Below are 14,731 nucleotides of genomic sequence, written 5' to 3' on the forward strand. Positions count from 1 at the left end.
CATATTGTATTGTGATCCGTTAACTGTTTCTCAGCATTAGTATACCTTAATGTAACAAAAGGCTAGCCAATAGTATCTTACAATTATTTTGTATTGTCACATACCAGGATTGTTGCATTATAGCAAGAGAAAACTGGAGCAATGGCACCCACTTGATGTGTTTTCAGCCAGCATTAGATAGGTACTGGCTAGTGATGATGATGCACTAAAATATAAATGCATTATTTAAAGTAATAGGGCAGTAATCGAACGTTTGTGTTTACAGGGGAGGCATTGCCTTTAAGTACATCACATCAAATTACAATAAATTTTTCACCAAACAAGAACACAACAGCTAAAGGATTCCACTTTATTTACCAAGGTACTGCCAATTTTGTCGTAAATATGTTTCAAAAGTACCAGACTGATTGTCAATTAACTACAACACAGTGTGAATGAATGTTAATTAATGCTTAGGTAAACGCGACGTTTTAATAGTGGTAGATTTTATTTGGAGAGAATGCTTTCTGTTCCATGTTTTTTTTCTTAGCAACGGTGGTCTTTGCTTATTTATTCAATTAGGTATAACAGGATGATGATGATAATAATAATTCTAGATTTAGCACACAGCACTACTATATAACACGATATTCCGTTAATGCCTATGCCGTTTTAAATACAATTGTAGACGCTGTACTATTATTATTTAAATTTTAGTTCATGCAAATAGTGTTTTATTTTCCCTGCAATAGACAACCAAGTGTGAACGGTTATATAGTCACATACATATTCATCACATGCTTATATTGCAGCTGTCCCGAGAACGAGTTCAACGCAGTGCAGCTCTGTTCCTGAGCCCAGGTTTGGACGGAGAGTCGGAAGCGACTTTTCGGCCAACTCTGTCGTGAAGTTTGAATGCAGTCCCGGGTATGCCCTTAATGGGGTGAGCGCTGTGAAGTGTACCGTGGTACCAAATTCCCTAGCGCAGTGGAACCATTCATTCCCCACCTGTATAGGTGAGCAAGTTTCACATGCAACACCATGCTTCTATTTGCAATACACAGGTTTTATACAAACACGACTCTGTCACTCACATTAAGTACAGTACGTACCAGAGGTGGGACAAAGTCATTGTTATGCAAGTCCAAGTCGAGTCTGAAGTCATCAAATTCATGACTCGAGTCTGACTCGAGTCCAAGTCACATGACTCGAGTCCACACCTCTGGTACGTACATATATTTGCGGTAGCTGCATGAACAAGATTATGATTTTATCGCATTCCCAAAATGGTATAAGTTGACAATGCATTGGTATTGACATATTGTGTCTGTATGTATACATTAACCTTTGGCATTTGTCCTATGAACTGTCATAACGCCTTTACAGCTGCACATGGCTTTAAATTGCACCTAACCTCGGGACACAAGTGTCCATATGACATCATCGGCACATAGTGATACTTGGCCATTGATGTCTATGTGTATACATGCAAATGCATATGTATATATTGCAAAGTGCCTGCATCCATGTGTTCATCGGATTTAAAAATGTACATTGGCTCTTGTCCACAATACCAAAATTGTAGAACTCAAGACAAAACCCATAATTTTTCCATTTAACCATTTTGCATGCAATCAATGTAAATACATTTTACTTGCTGTCTATCTACTCATTAAATTGTGGGTTATTCAGCAGCTCTTGCAGTAACATATGCAAGATAAGTTACCACCTCATGTCCTTGAATGCAGTTTTCTTTTACATCAGCTGTCCACTGAATATCAGGTTCCAGACATCAATTGAAATTCCATAAATATATATAAAAAAATAAATAAAAAAATATTTATACACTCTTCATTAGTATGCCATATCAATCCACTGAGATAGACAAACGATGGCTATCTAAAATTAATCCCAAATATATTTTCTTTAATATGCTAAAAACAAAAGCTAAATGCCAATACCGTTTATTATGCATATTTATATTTCCAGCACAAATATGTTTCGACATTTGCATGGATTAAAACATGCTCTCGAGGTGTTACTCGGGCTTCGTCTGTCCGCCTATCCACCTGTTTCTGGATCACTGAGCGAGTGTTGTGAGTGAACATTTGATTGAGGTCACTTGCGCACAGTTGGGGTGGATTACTGGGACGCCTGGCTGGCTTTATCCACTCGTGCCACTGAATTTGAGGACCAGCCGTCTCGCAGAAGGAGACCTTTTCCTTGTGTCGAGGCCAAGTAGAAGCCGATTTGGTGCCAATTTGGTCGTGATTTTAATTGTTTTAATGTCGGTCTGGGATTTAAAAGTAAAAAGTATGACTGTTGTACAGAATGCTAACAGCTCGATGTACGTTGGTCTAAACTATGATATTCTCGCTTACTATCAAACTAGGGGGCTGCAAGAAGCATTTGTTGAGACTTTAATGTCCTCTAAGTATGAAAATTGTTAGTGTGCGGAAACCTTCATTTTTCAGGTATACATCTTCAATAATAATCAGACTACGTAAGTTAGTATTGTCATCATTGTTTTTTTCTCGACATTGATTTTCTAATGATCAGCAGTGACACTGTGGGAAACTGCATTCCTCCATGCCAAATAAAAAATAATGTGGCCTGTATAACCTGGGTGGATTCCTCTCCAGGGTGCAGCGCTCCCACTGTGCATAGGAGAAATATGCAGGGCTAGAAGAGGGATGGAGGAAGACACAGAGAGGAGATGGATGGGGAGGGAGTGAAAAAATCATGCAACGGTGTGGAAAGAGAGGGAGCAAAAGAGAACGAGGACAGCGGGGGAACGTGAGAAGTACAGTCCAGTAGTGGGAGAGAGGATTAGGGAGAGGCAGGAGCTATGGGGACAGAAAAGGGAGAGGTGGGAATGTAGAGAGTGAGGGTGAACGATGAAACAGGGAGAGAGACGGTGAGGGACATGGAGGGTGGAACTGGGACAGATGGATAAAAAAAACGATAGGAACAAAGACAAAGCACGAAATCAAAATGAATTGTTATATACAGCACAGAGAAGGCAAGAGAACATTGGAGAGAGACAGGACTGCTTATACGAATACAAGTTTTGCTGGCTGGTTGGGAGAGAGGGACGGATGGTCACATCCAGATGACGGGCGAGTCGTTAGTATTTGTACATAACAAAAATCTACGAAGATTTGTTCGTGGATAAAATCCAATATGACCACGATTTAATCTTGATTTGAAGCTTTCGTGACTGCAGGAATCCATACTCTTTGGTTCTTTACCGAAAGAAGCAAAGAGTATGACCACTATTTGTTATGAACTAATCATTGCGGTTACAAGGTCAGTCAATAGTGCTTCCTCTTAGGGTCATGAAGTGAAAACGTAAGCAATTTTACCATCGCATTAGACGTTTTAACAAGCCTTAATTAGGTGTTGCCAGGACATTTTATTTAAAATCTAATTGCTTTGCTTGTGAAATGCAGTAAAGGGTGAATCATCTGAATGAATTGCCTCATGTATGCCATTGAAATGCATGCTAAACAGCACTACAGCTTTTGTCTGCTGTTACTGTGTCCACTTGTAGATTGTGATTAATAATGCAATCATAGGTTGACTAAGAGCTGCCACTTTGTTGTAATTAGAAGTTTCCGAGCATTGTCCGGGATGGATGAGTGTAAGCGGTGATCGTTATTGTGTCCGTGCTCCTGGCTCCTCTAGTGCCCTGTGGGGGTAACCTGACAGAGCGCAGTGGGACCATTTTGTCGCCTGGTTACCCGGAGCCTTACGACAACAACCTGAACTGCGTGTGGCGGATCCTGGTACCGGAGGGAGCAGGAATTCAGGTGTGTCCTGTGTCACACATCGTGATGTCTGTCGTTTTTTTTAAATCCTTTATATTAAGTTCGCTTGCTGCTTGCTTGCGTGCTTGCGTGCTTGCTTGCTTGCTTACAACCGTGCAAACCTTTCGGTCGTTTTTTAACCCACTTCCCGTGATCCAATCGAGCTGACATTTTGCACACAGACTCGTTGTGCGAGACAATTCGTGAAAAAAAAATTCCAAAATTTTACACTGTTTAGGGAAAACAAATTAAATATTTAATTACCCATTGTTTAATACTGCAGACAATCATCTGACCCATAGGTGGCAGCCATCTCAAGCCAGAGGACGAGAGGACTCTAGCCGCCACACATATAAAGGATTTAGAGTGAAAAACTTTGTTTTTACGGGTTATACTTATTCTTCGTGAAAATAACAGAAAGGGAATATACATCATACGACTATGTCCCGACTAAAGCACATTGAGCCAGCAGGGAACGTATTTTCTTCTTTTCTTTTTAAATGCAGGGTAAAATGATGTCAAAATATGATGTGAGATGTATCGTGAAATTTTGATTAAAATAAACACTTTATATTTGAATAAATATTATCATAATATTGTGTCACATTACAAATATATTATCCTGATGTTAAAGCAAACAAGTTTACCGTGTCTTAAAATCCGGTAGATGTGTCTGTGTGACCAGATTCGTATAACTTTATTGACAGCGGGCACCAGTTTGAGGGCGCAACTTACTTTCCAGAGCATCTTCTAAGGGGCCATCAATTTAGTACGACGCAAAAATCTGTCAAAACTTGAAACCCTCCCCCCCTCCCTGTACGCACGCGTACTTTTTACCCCCCTGCATGCGTATGCTTGACGCACCCCCCCCCCCCCCCGAATCCTATAGAACGGCCGATATTTAATCCACGCAGAAACGATCAAGGATTAATAATATTAACGTGTTTAAGCAAACAGATAGTACTGTGTAATAAATGTCCCTGGGTAGTAAGTGTTATTTCCTAATTGCTTATGCCTCAAAAGTACAGAAAATGGCTATTATTCCCCACAAACCTTACTTTTGTGACCAGGACAGTGATATTTAGAAATGTACCTATTTTCAATGAGAAAACGTGTGCATTTGTGTCATTCCTTCACGTAAAGTCCTGGTCACAAAAGCAACGTTTGTGGGGAATAATAGCCATTTTCTATACTTTTTAGGCATAAGCAATAAAAAAAATAACACTTACTACTCAGGGACAAAAATCTTATTACATAGTGTAGTCCACCGCCGGACTATCTAACTAATTTGAAGGCCAATGTAGACAAATTATTATCGAGGCTTCACCCCCCTCCCCGCCGTTTCCTATGCGTACGTACATTGTCAGTAGACCCCCCATACACAAGCGTACGCATTTGGGTTAACCCCCGCTCCCCGCTCCATGCGTATGTACTAAATGGATGGCCCCTAACCACACATACTTGTGGGGAAGAGTTTTACCTTTTAGAGAAATGGTAAAGCTTTTATTGGTCGTGCAATATCTTGATAACCCAGAGAGGATCCCATTGCTAGCTTTGCTTACCAGAATTAATTTGTCTCAAGCATTAAGGAAATTAAGAAAATTACGTAGGAAAATGCATTAGAATTATATATCTGTCCTTACCAGAATATAACGTGCCATTTCCAATAGTCCTTGTTTTTGCTAAATTGAGTCCGTAATATACAATGCTTTTCACAAGATCTCTTGTTCCACGATATTATAAATTACGGCAACATATTTATTCATTGAGCTAAAAAAACTCAAAGTGGTGTTTAAATGAATGGAACACAATTCGTTTCCAACAGGCAGTTGAATTACTTGTGCTCTTAAAAAACATTATCTAAATTAACTGATGCCCATGGGACACCTATAAACATTTTATGGTATGAACTCTAATTATGTTTCTTTTGGTATCAGCCCGATTTGAAATTAAAGGCAGTGACTGTTATTAGAGTGCAGCCTTTTAAAATATGACTAAAATAAATGCGATACAGGCACGGCCAAGAAGTATGCTGCATTGTATTAAACTGTGCATTGTTGAGTGGTGCAGAATAATATATCACGGGACCTCCTTTGCCAGTACCAAAATATGAGAATAGGTTTTCCCCTTTTTTTCTGGCAACAAAATAGGTGTTAAGATGTTAAAAACCAAACTGAAACCTTTTTACAAGGAACCACGTCTGCATTAACCACAATGCTTGTGGTCAGAATTTAAACAAAAAACATACTTGATAATATATGCATTGTTTTTTAAACTGATTGGTCCACACCAGAGACAGCTTTCTTTCGAGCCTGCTTGCATGTGCTTGCATGCGAACCAAATGATAATACTGGGCCAAAAATTGGGAACAGGTCGAATGTTTTTTGACTTATAAAGATATAACTGTGGCTGTTGAGTAATCGTACCAAATAGAAAGTGGACTACACTTATGTCTAATCACAGATATGAAGTAAAACCCAGACTCGGTCCACTTAAAAGTTACCGTATTTGTACATCTATGCTATATGTGCATCATCGGCTAATGCTATACATGACAATGCATACATGTTTATTTTAATGTCTAAAGCATAGCCTACATTTTAAGATATACCAGCAATCAGTGAGTTATTCCTGACAAAACGATCAGCTGTATTTATTGGGCTTAGAATGGTGCCTGTATGAATTGTTGTTCATGGAACTATTTTAAATATTTATGAGGCAAATAGTAAATTGTCTTAGATATTTTTTTGTATCTTCATGAGGTTGAAATGTTGTTAAATAGTTGTATGGTACAAAACTGACACAATCTGTGATGTAAAGACAATTACATTAGCGAAATTGGTCAAGCTATTGTCGGGTTTTATTGATATATTAAAAATCAAATATGGTCTTGTATTCCCACTCTTTCAAGGAAGGTATCACTAAGGTGTCAGTGATACAGTTTTGGTGACTAATATGTAAATATAGTCTCAAAGGAGTTTTATGATACCGAATTATAACAAATGGTGTTCTATAAGCCACAACACATTGTACAACTATTTTAGCTGCACAGTGAAAAACATCTTCACTGCATAATATGTTAATGAACACTATATAAGATTGGATAATCCAGTTTTCATGGATGGATCGAATCCTACGACCAGCAGTCACGATGTGGGTCAATTAATATCTAAATAAGGAGTCTGCTGCAGGAGGATGTGAAAAACTCCAGGACTAACATGTAAATTATCGGAAATTGTGTTCCATTGTCAAGAAAAATGACGCAGTACTTGAATATCGTTATAAGGGGCCGTCCATAAATAACGTCACGCGATTTTGGACGATTTTGACCCCCTCCCTCCCTCCCTCGTCACACGGCGTCACAAAAAGTCAGACCCCCCTCAAATATGACGTCACAAAATTCTCCCCCCCAAAATAAATCTATTATAACATGCTTCAAATCGCTTTAAACTATTGTCATTATAGTGCGTATTTAATGTGCCGCTGCACTCTGATGTTGTAGGAGAAAAAACATCTTAACAAGTCTATTTAATTAAGTAGAACGTGTTTATATTTATTTAAAGTTGCGCATTTTGATGTGACGTCACATTTCTCACCCCCCCCCCGTCACACATCGTCACAGATGTCTGACCCACACCCCCCCCGAGGTGCATGACGTCATTTATGGACGGCCCCTATGTAATATGCAAACATCCAGCATATATAAAATTGCACGCCTCTGCCTTGTGTTCGCGACCCGCTGTAGGAATTGTGTGCTATAATGAGACTTGTGATCATTCATGTTTGTTCCTTCTTGCAAAGTTGGCCGGGGTACAAATCTCCACTACTTAACAAATGATTGATGTACAATTAATTTGCGATGCTTTGTGAGGAGTGGTGGTGCAGTGATTAGCACACCACGCTATTAACCCCGCTACCTGAGTTTGATTCCGATTCATGGCTAACATCAGTGGTGAGTGATATCAGAACTGTTCCCGGGCCAACTTCCCTTCATCCACCTGTGCTTAGGAGTAGGTGAAGTATGGTAAAATAACCTCCACAACCAAACTACTTATTAATATTTAAATGTATAAAGCGCCCTTAAACTAACATTAGGGACATCCCCTGTAATGTGGGGAAGCTTTCGGCGAGAAGTGGATTAACAAAGGGCTGTAAATTACAACTCCGATTAGCATGGTTGGCGACGTACAGTGCAAAAGAAGTTCAACATACAAACATATTACTGCACTATCATGGAAATAAAACCCTCTCAGAAACTGCATTGACAACATATCATGAACACCAACCAAAGCATATCCTACCACTATTTTTAACACTGCCTGATAATTATAACAAACTAGCTATATACCCGGCATTGCCCGGGCCAATTTTATTTTCAAAACTACTCTTAAAAATCTAACAGCAGTGTGTACTGACTGTGGTGGTACCTGCTATGATTACAGCAGTGCATACCGACTGTGGTGGTACCTGCTATCACTATAGTAGTACATGCTGACTCTATAGCAGTATTTATCAACTCTATAGCACAAAGTACCCAACTGACAGAGTGGCGCGGTGAGGCCTAGTCCCGTGCAGAGCCTCCGGCCTCGCCTAGATTATCCAGCCGGCCGAGATGGCACCTTGGCAAGCTGGGGCTGGGCTGCTACCCCTGACCCCCCCACCCCAGCCACGATCTCCCTGGCCGCTCTGCAGTAATATCTACGGCCTAGAGTGGTTGCATCTAGCGACTGTATAGTAGTAATAACTGCACGCATCGGGGTGGGGGGAGACATCACACAGTGAAGAATTAACGTCAGCATTTAGTGTATTTTTATAGCATTTTTAACGCGAAAGAAAATATCCCCCTAACTCCCACCGAAGGCAGGCGACTTGGCATGGGCCGTCCCCCCCACCAAAGGCACGTGAGTTGGTATGGTCGTGCACTTGTCATTAATAAATACATGATAAGCGCACAAAAAGCGCACTAAATCGCTAATTAAACAAATTTAAAGTTGACGGATGTGAAAAAAGAATAGCGCTTGCTCATCGCAGGGCTTACGGCTTGGTACCTGGCTATTTTTTTTTCACGGAAACCCCACCGTTGGAGAGGCAAATTGTTCGCAAGCACGCGAACAGACACAAACCCACAAACAAACCCACAAACAGACAATGTTTAAAAAAATTCTAGAAGAAGATAGAAGATATATGCTCTTCTAAATTAACGTTAAAGTAAAAGTTGCGTTCCAGAACAGAAAAAGGTCTACTGTATCGACCTTATATAACAATGATTTTGTTATGGTTTTTTTGTAAGTGTTGTACCAATAACAAGGTTTTCATGTCCAGGCAACTTCTCAGTGTATGTTCTTTTCTTAGTGTACGAGCTAAGTAAAGAGTTATACAGAATCAATGGTGTAACGGATTACGGGAGCCTGACAGTCACGTACACTCACCATTTGTCGGCAGGAGTGAAAATCGATGTCGACAAACGCATCACTTGTAATCAATTCTAATTATTGCCGAGCGTTATTTATAAATTGAAAGTGGGTTAGTTAACTGGGAATTGATTTGTGGGGCTAATTTGCTGCCATCTTAGTGAACTGAATAACTGTCATGGCCACGAGATAGCGTTCGTTGCTGACGGTATGTGTCTCTGCAGATCCAGGTCGTAAGTTTTGCCACAGAACACAATTGGGACTCCTTGGAGGTTTACGATGGAGCCAATGCTGACTCCCCCAGGCTTGGAAGCTTTTCAGGTGACACTAGACCTGCATGTCAAATACGGTGTGCATATATTGCCTTGCATTTTTTTTACAAATTCAATGGACTTTAAACGTAAGCCAATATTTGTAATATTTTCTATGTTATTGAAATGTTTTACCATTGTGTTCTTGCAGTTACTGTTATCTTATGGCATCACACCAATATATATTAACTGTTTTTGTTTCAAGTAATGTTACGGATCAAGCTGTGAAATTAATATTCAATTTGTTTTTTTTTTATAACTTTTTTTCAAAATGTGGAATAATTTGTCTTCAGAACTCCAGTCATATGGCGAAAATACTTCTCTTCACTAAGCTATTACTTTATACTGAGATAAAGCACACCATTTGCTTTGTGTTTGGCATGTTCTTTTTTTTTGCAACTTCTGCTATTTGAATGCTACAGTTGCTATTAATGGTAGTGTTTAAAATAATTTGATTCGAAGCTGTCCCTTCTGCCTAGACATCGAAATGCTTTTGAAGCAATGCCTCTAGTAGTCGATTGCGATTTGGAATTTAATGTGTGCATAATTCCAACAATATGATTCCTTAAGCGAACCGTTAAAATTATTTAATAAGGGATAGGCAACTGCCAAGTAGCAAGATCGGGTCAAATTTAGTGCAATAGTGCATGTGTATGAATGGCAGTCACATCTTTGTGCAGTGTAGCTTTTAGAACAATTGCCTGTTTCTTGCATAGTGCATATAAGATGATATGCTCTGGAAGATGTATGAATCCACCAATGGCAAGTAGTGTTAGGTTTGAAAAAGCAAATGTATATGGAAGTGACTAGATTGCTCAGTGTGAAGTCCATGCCACAGGACTGGGCCAAAATCCTTAGTTTAAATCTGGGCAAAATTGTGAAGTTGTAGTGTCTTGAGTTGATGTGATGACCTCATGACTCTCCAATGACAACCACAACTACAAACTTCATATTATTTTTTTTATTATGATTATTTTAATGTTTTTGTAGCTTTCAGAACAAAATGTGTATTTAGATTTTACTGCTATGTGATGAATCTCATTATAGCAGAGCATGTGAGAACATGCAGCGCTTATAGTGTGGATAAAAGGCAACTAACTGAATGAAAATCAATAGTAGTTCTGTGATATTACCTTCAAAAGGGTGATCTCGAACAGGAGGACATACACTCCCTTTTTTGCAATGGTTTCAATCGCAATATAATTTTGAAAAGGACATAAAAAAACTGTCCACAATTTGGAAAATATGACCCGAGCATGATTAGAAATATAAGTAAAAATAATTCTCTACTTTTTCCTTTCGGGATTTAGATCTTGTCTCTGTAAAAACCGTACAGTCGATAAGGGCTATATTTCTTTGTCAATTTACTTTTTTAAAGTCTAAAATAATTCTGGATGGAATAAGGATGACAACTGTTAAATGTGTAGATTACATATGAATTCATGTCTAAAGTATTGCAATTTAATTGAAATACATTGATGCCTGTAAATTATCCATTGTTAAAGGAATACAAATGTATGTTATTGTTTGATATTTTGTAGGAACGACACTCCCTTCATTAATCAACAGCACGTCCAACCAACTGTACCTTCATTTTCAAAGCGACCTCAGTGTTGGAGCAGCTGGATTCCACCTAATTTACACAGGTATGTTGTTTTGTTAAATGGGAAAAAAAAGTTGTTGTTTATCTCAATAAAAAATTGTTGAAAATAACTGCAAAATTTCCATTTTACATCGTTGATGAGCAGCCTTTCTGAGCTGACTCATGGATCATCATCATCATATCGTTTTTTTTTCAAAAGTGCATTTGCGCCATATGTACAAAATACATTTAATGTGATGTGTAAAGTGGGGAAAATGTGATGAATTTAACTGATTGTATTAGACTAATGCATTTGGATGCTGAAAAATGTTATGGAGTATAGCTTAGTAATGATGTAATTTTCATTATATTTAAGCTCATGTGCTTCCATATTAAATATATGTATGTTTGTATTATTTACTATGATGTAATTATGCTATTCTTGTCAAAGAAGTTCAATGTTCGTGACATTCAGTTACAATTCTGCTTGTCAACATCACAATTAAATTCTGGTCAACTCCACATGCAATGATCAGGAAAGTCATGCAGCATGAATTAATGTGTTTCTCTTATACATAGCAATTATTCAAAGTGGAAAATGGGCTGCAGAGCATTCAGTTCAATGTAATTGGTGCTCACATATGTTCTCTGAATTTCTTATTGCAGCAATTGGTTTGTCATCGTGTCCGGAACCCGTCGTACCAAGTAACAGCATAAAAATAGGGGACCGATACCTGGTGAACGACGTTGTGTCCTTCCAGTGTGAGCCTGGCTATACACTCGAGGTAAAAACGGCCGAATGCAAAACATTACATGTTGAATACACATTAAGATACACAAACATGAATGTAAATATACGTAACATTTACAAGGATTGTCGCCATTGTCTAATTATATTATGAATGCGCTCAGACTGCCAATACAGAGGTTGTCATTTCAATCCTCCGGCTTAGCGGTTAAAGCAACGGGCAAGTTTCTTGAATTCCTCCACCTCTATCCACCCAAAAGTATAATGGGTACAACAACAATTTGTTGATCGGAGGTCGCATTGAAGAGAAGCTGAGAAATATGCAATGTAGTATGCACCATTGCTTGGAATCACACTGAGAGACGAAACGAGGAACATGTAGATGAGAGGACATTTGCAAGTTAGAGACGTCATATTGGCTCTTGTGAAAAAATAGGCCTGAGCAGGACAATGTCCTTGAAGGGATTATGGCGATGGTATACGACAAACAATAGAGTAGTTGTCAGATGAATGAACACAACAAAGTGGAACTCTCCTGAGGAGATGAAGTGATGAAATCGGCTCATGTGCGGGAGTTAATTGTTACTCCACCAGACAGTGAGAGATGGTGATGCCTTGGGAAGTTATAAATTCAGCAGTGGATACCTGATGATGATGAATCACATAAACAATACCAAACTGAATAATGTCAACCTTAGTAAAGAGATACTATTTTCATTAATAACCCCATCGTATTTTACTTAAAATGCAAATAGAAATCGCCCGACAAAATACGGATGGCTGAATAAACATGCACATTATATTTTTTCCGCCTGAGGACGACCGCTTGTGTTGCGATCGAAACGTCGTGATTTATTTTATTTTTCTACCTACATGACTTTACCGAACGAACCAAAGAGTATGGATTTCTACAGTCACGAAAGCTTCAAATCAAGAATGCACATTCAAAGCTAACTTTTTGAAATCACATAATTACTTTATTTCCCCTCTGCTCCCTATTTGCTTACATTTCCTTTACTGTTCCTGGAAAGCTATTTCCCAGTGATCTAATGTGTTGATTTTCCTTGTCCTGTTTCACGCTGTCCAGGGGCATTCGTTCATTTCCTGCATGCCTGGCCCGGTCCGGCGTTGGAACTATGCCCCTCCTCTGTGTATTGGTCAGTCCTCCTTGAAAGCATTTAAAGCTGCTTGTTTTGATGCATGGGTTGTTTTTTTTAAACAGTAAACTAAGTACTGGCAGCTCAAACACATTTAGCCAACAACGATAAATCTGATTCTTTTTGTTTCAAAGAAAAAAAAAGTTTGCTTAATTACACACAAAATGAAAAGTTTTCCATTTCAGCGACTAGCGATTAAAGTTGATTTAACGATGCTTGTGTTAATTTCAGCTCGCTGTGGCGGAACGTTTGATGACTTTAATGGTGTCGTCTTAAGTCCTGGTTTCCCTGGGAATTACCCCTCCAACCTTGATTGCACATGGAAAATTAACCTGCCCATTGGCTTTGGTGAGTGCTTTAAGAATTAATGAACGCTTATAATTTTGCAAACATTTTAACAATGTATCACTTTTCAAGCAAACGTTTAAAATAATGCCTTCATTTTCAACAGCTAATTATTTCATAAAACATTAGTTAATCTAAAAAGTATTGTTTGGAAGTGTTTTTTTGTATTAGGAAATATGCACATACATTTTTTATTGAATTGTTGTTTTACACAATAATGTAATGGATGTTCTGCTGCTGCTGCTGATAATAATAATCAATTTCCCTTCTCCTTTGACATGTGTTGTGCATATTATTATAGGAATCTACTTCACATTTCTCAACTTCTCCACTGAACCCATCCATGATTACCTGGAGATTAAAAGTGGTCCTGCTGAGGCTGGCACAGTCATCGGCCGCTTCAGCGGTCCCTTACTCCCGGCCTCTCTTATTAGCACAATGCATCTGACAACGCTGTACTTCCACAGTGATTATTCCCAGAACAAGCAAGGCTTCAAGATCAGTTATGAAGGTAATATCAGTGATACTTAGACACACATGTGGAATAAGTTTACAGGTTGTGATTCATAATTGGATTGTCACGGTCAGATCACATATGTAAAAATGTGTGTCGTAAATCCTCCTCCGTCCGATACAACCAATTATAAAGTTGTCACGTGAACAAAAGTGACGATTTATTACTTCTTCAGCAGCAGTGGTTGTGTAATGTCACAATATTTAACGATTGGTGATGATGTTCCGTTGATCATTACAACATTATCAGGCAGTTGTCAGATGTGTGAAAATATCCTCCAGACTTGGGCCTTAAATATGGGGTGTGATGTCACCAATGTGCACCCACAAGGGAAGTACTTGGGGTAATTCAACATATTAGACAAAGTTAATTAGTTGAACAAGATGGCTGCTAGATTATAATATATTATGTTGGATATGGTAATGAGGTGACCATTTATGTAGTGATACTGGTCAATCATAGATAATTAGGAATACTAAATGGTGAGTAATATTATAATACTGCTATGTTAGTTTCAAATAACGCAAATACACTTTGTTGTGAGATTGCTCTCCAACACACTGGTGTACTGCAGCAGTAATAAATTGGCACTTTTATTCAACGCAATAACTTTATTAATTGCCTCTATCGGGTGTAGGAGGGTTTTACGATGCACATTGTACTCACGCGATCTGACCCAAAAATGTATTATCAATCAAATTATTGGTCGCAAAAGCCTACGTGTTCAATGTTTACAGGTTGTCCATGAAAGTAAAAATGTAATGTTCCAGTCCTGCAATTGCATACTCATGTTACTGCTGGGACAGGGGCCTCCACTAGAGGGAGCTCTAGAGATCGGCTCTAGAGGGTATTTAGCCTCCTCCTCCACGCTGGCT

The 14,731-nt window shown here is 38.8% G+C and overlaps 1 protein-coding gene across 1 annotated transcript in view; it reads left to right on the forward strand.

Annotated features, from left to right (window-relative positions):
• LOC133344241 (CUB and sushi domain-containing protein 3-like) overlaps window positions 1–14,731 on the forward strand; it is a 403,210-nt gene that overhangs the window by 310,546 nt on the left and 77,933 nt on the right. Inside the window, 9 exon segments of the mRNA XM_061554305.1 lie at window positions 266–361; window positions 792–995; window positions 3,667–3,791; window positions 9,424–9,520; window positions 11,052–11,156; window positions 11,759–11,877; window positions 12,928–12,997; window positions 13,229–13,345; window positions 13,644–13,853. Coding sequence (XP_061410289.1) covers window positions 266–361; window positions 792–995; window positions 3,667–3,791; window positions 9,424–9,520; window positions 11,052–11,156; window positions 11,759–11,877; window positions 12,928–12,997; window positions 13,229–13,345; window positions 13,644–13,853 — 1,143 coding nt within the window.

The sequence above is a fragment of the Lethenteron reissneri genome, chromosome 19 (genome assembly GCF_015708825.2).
Source record: "Lethenteron reissneri isolate LAM-NWPU_2019-01 chromosome 19, ASM1570882v1, whole genome shotgun sequence".
NCBI classification, from domain to species: domain Eukaryota; kingdom Metazoa; phylum Chordata; class Hyperoartia; order Petromyzontiformes; family Petromyzontidae; genus Lethenteron; species Lethenteron reissneri.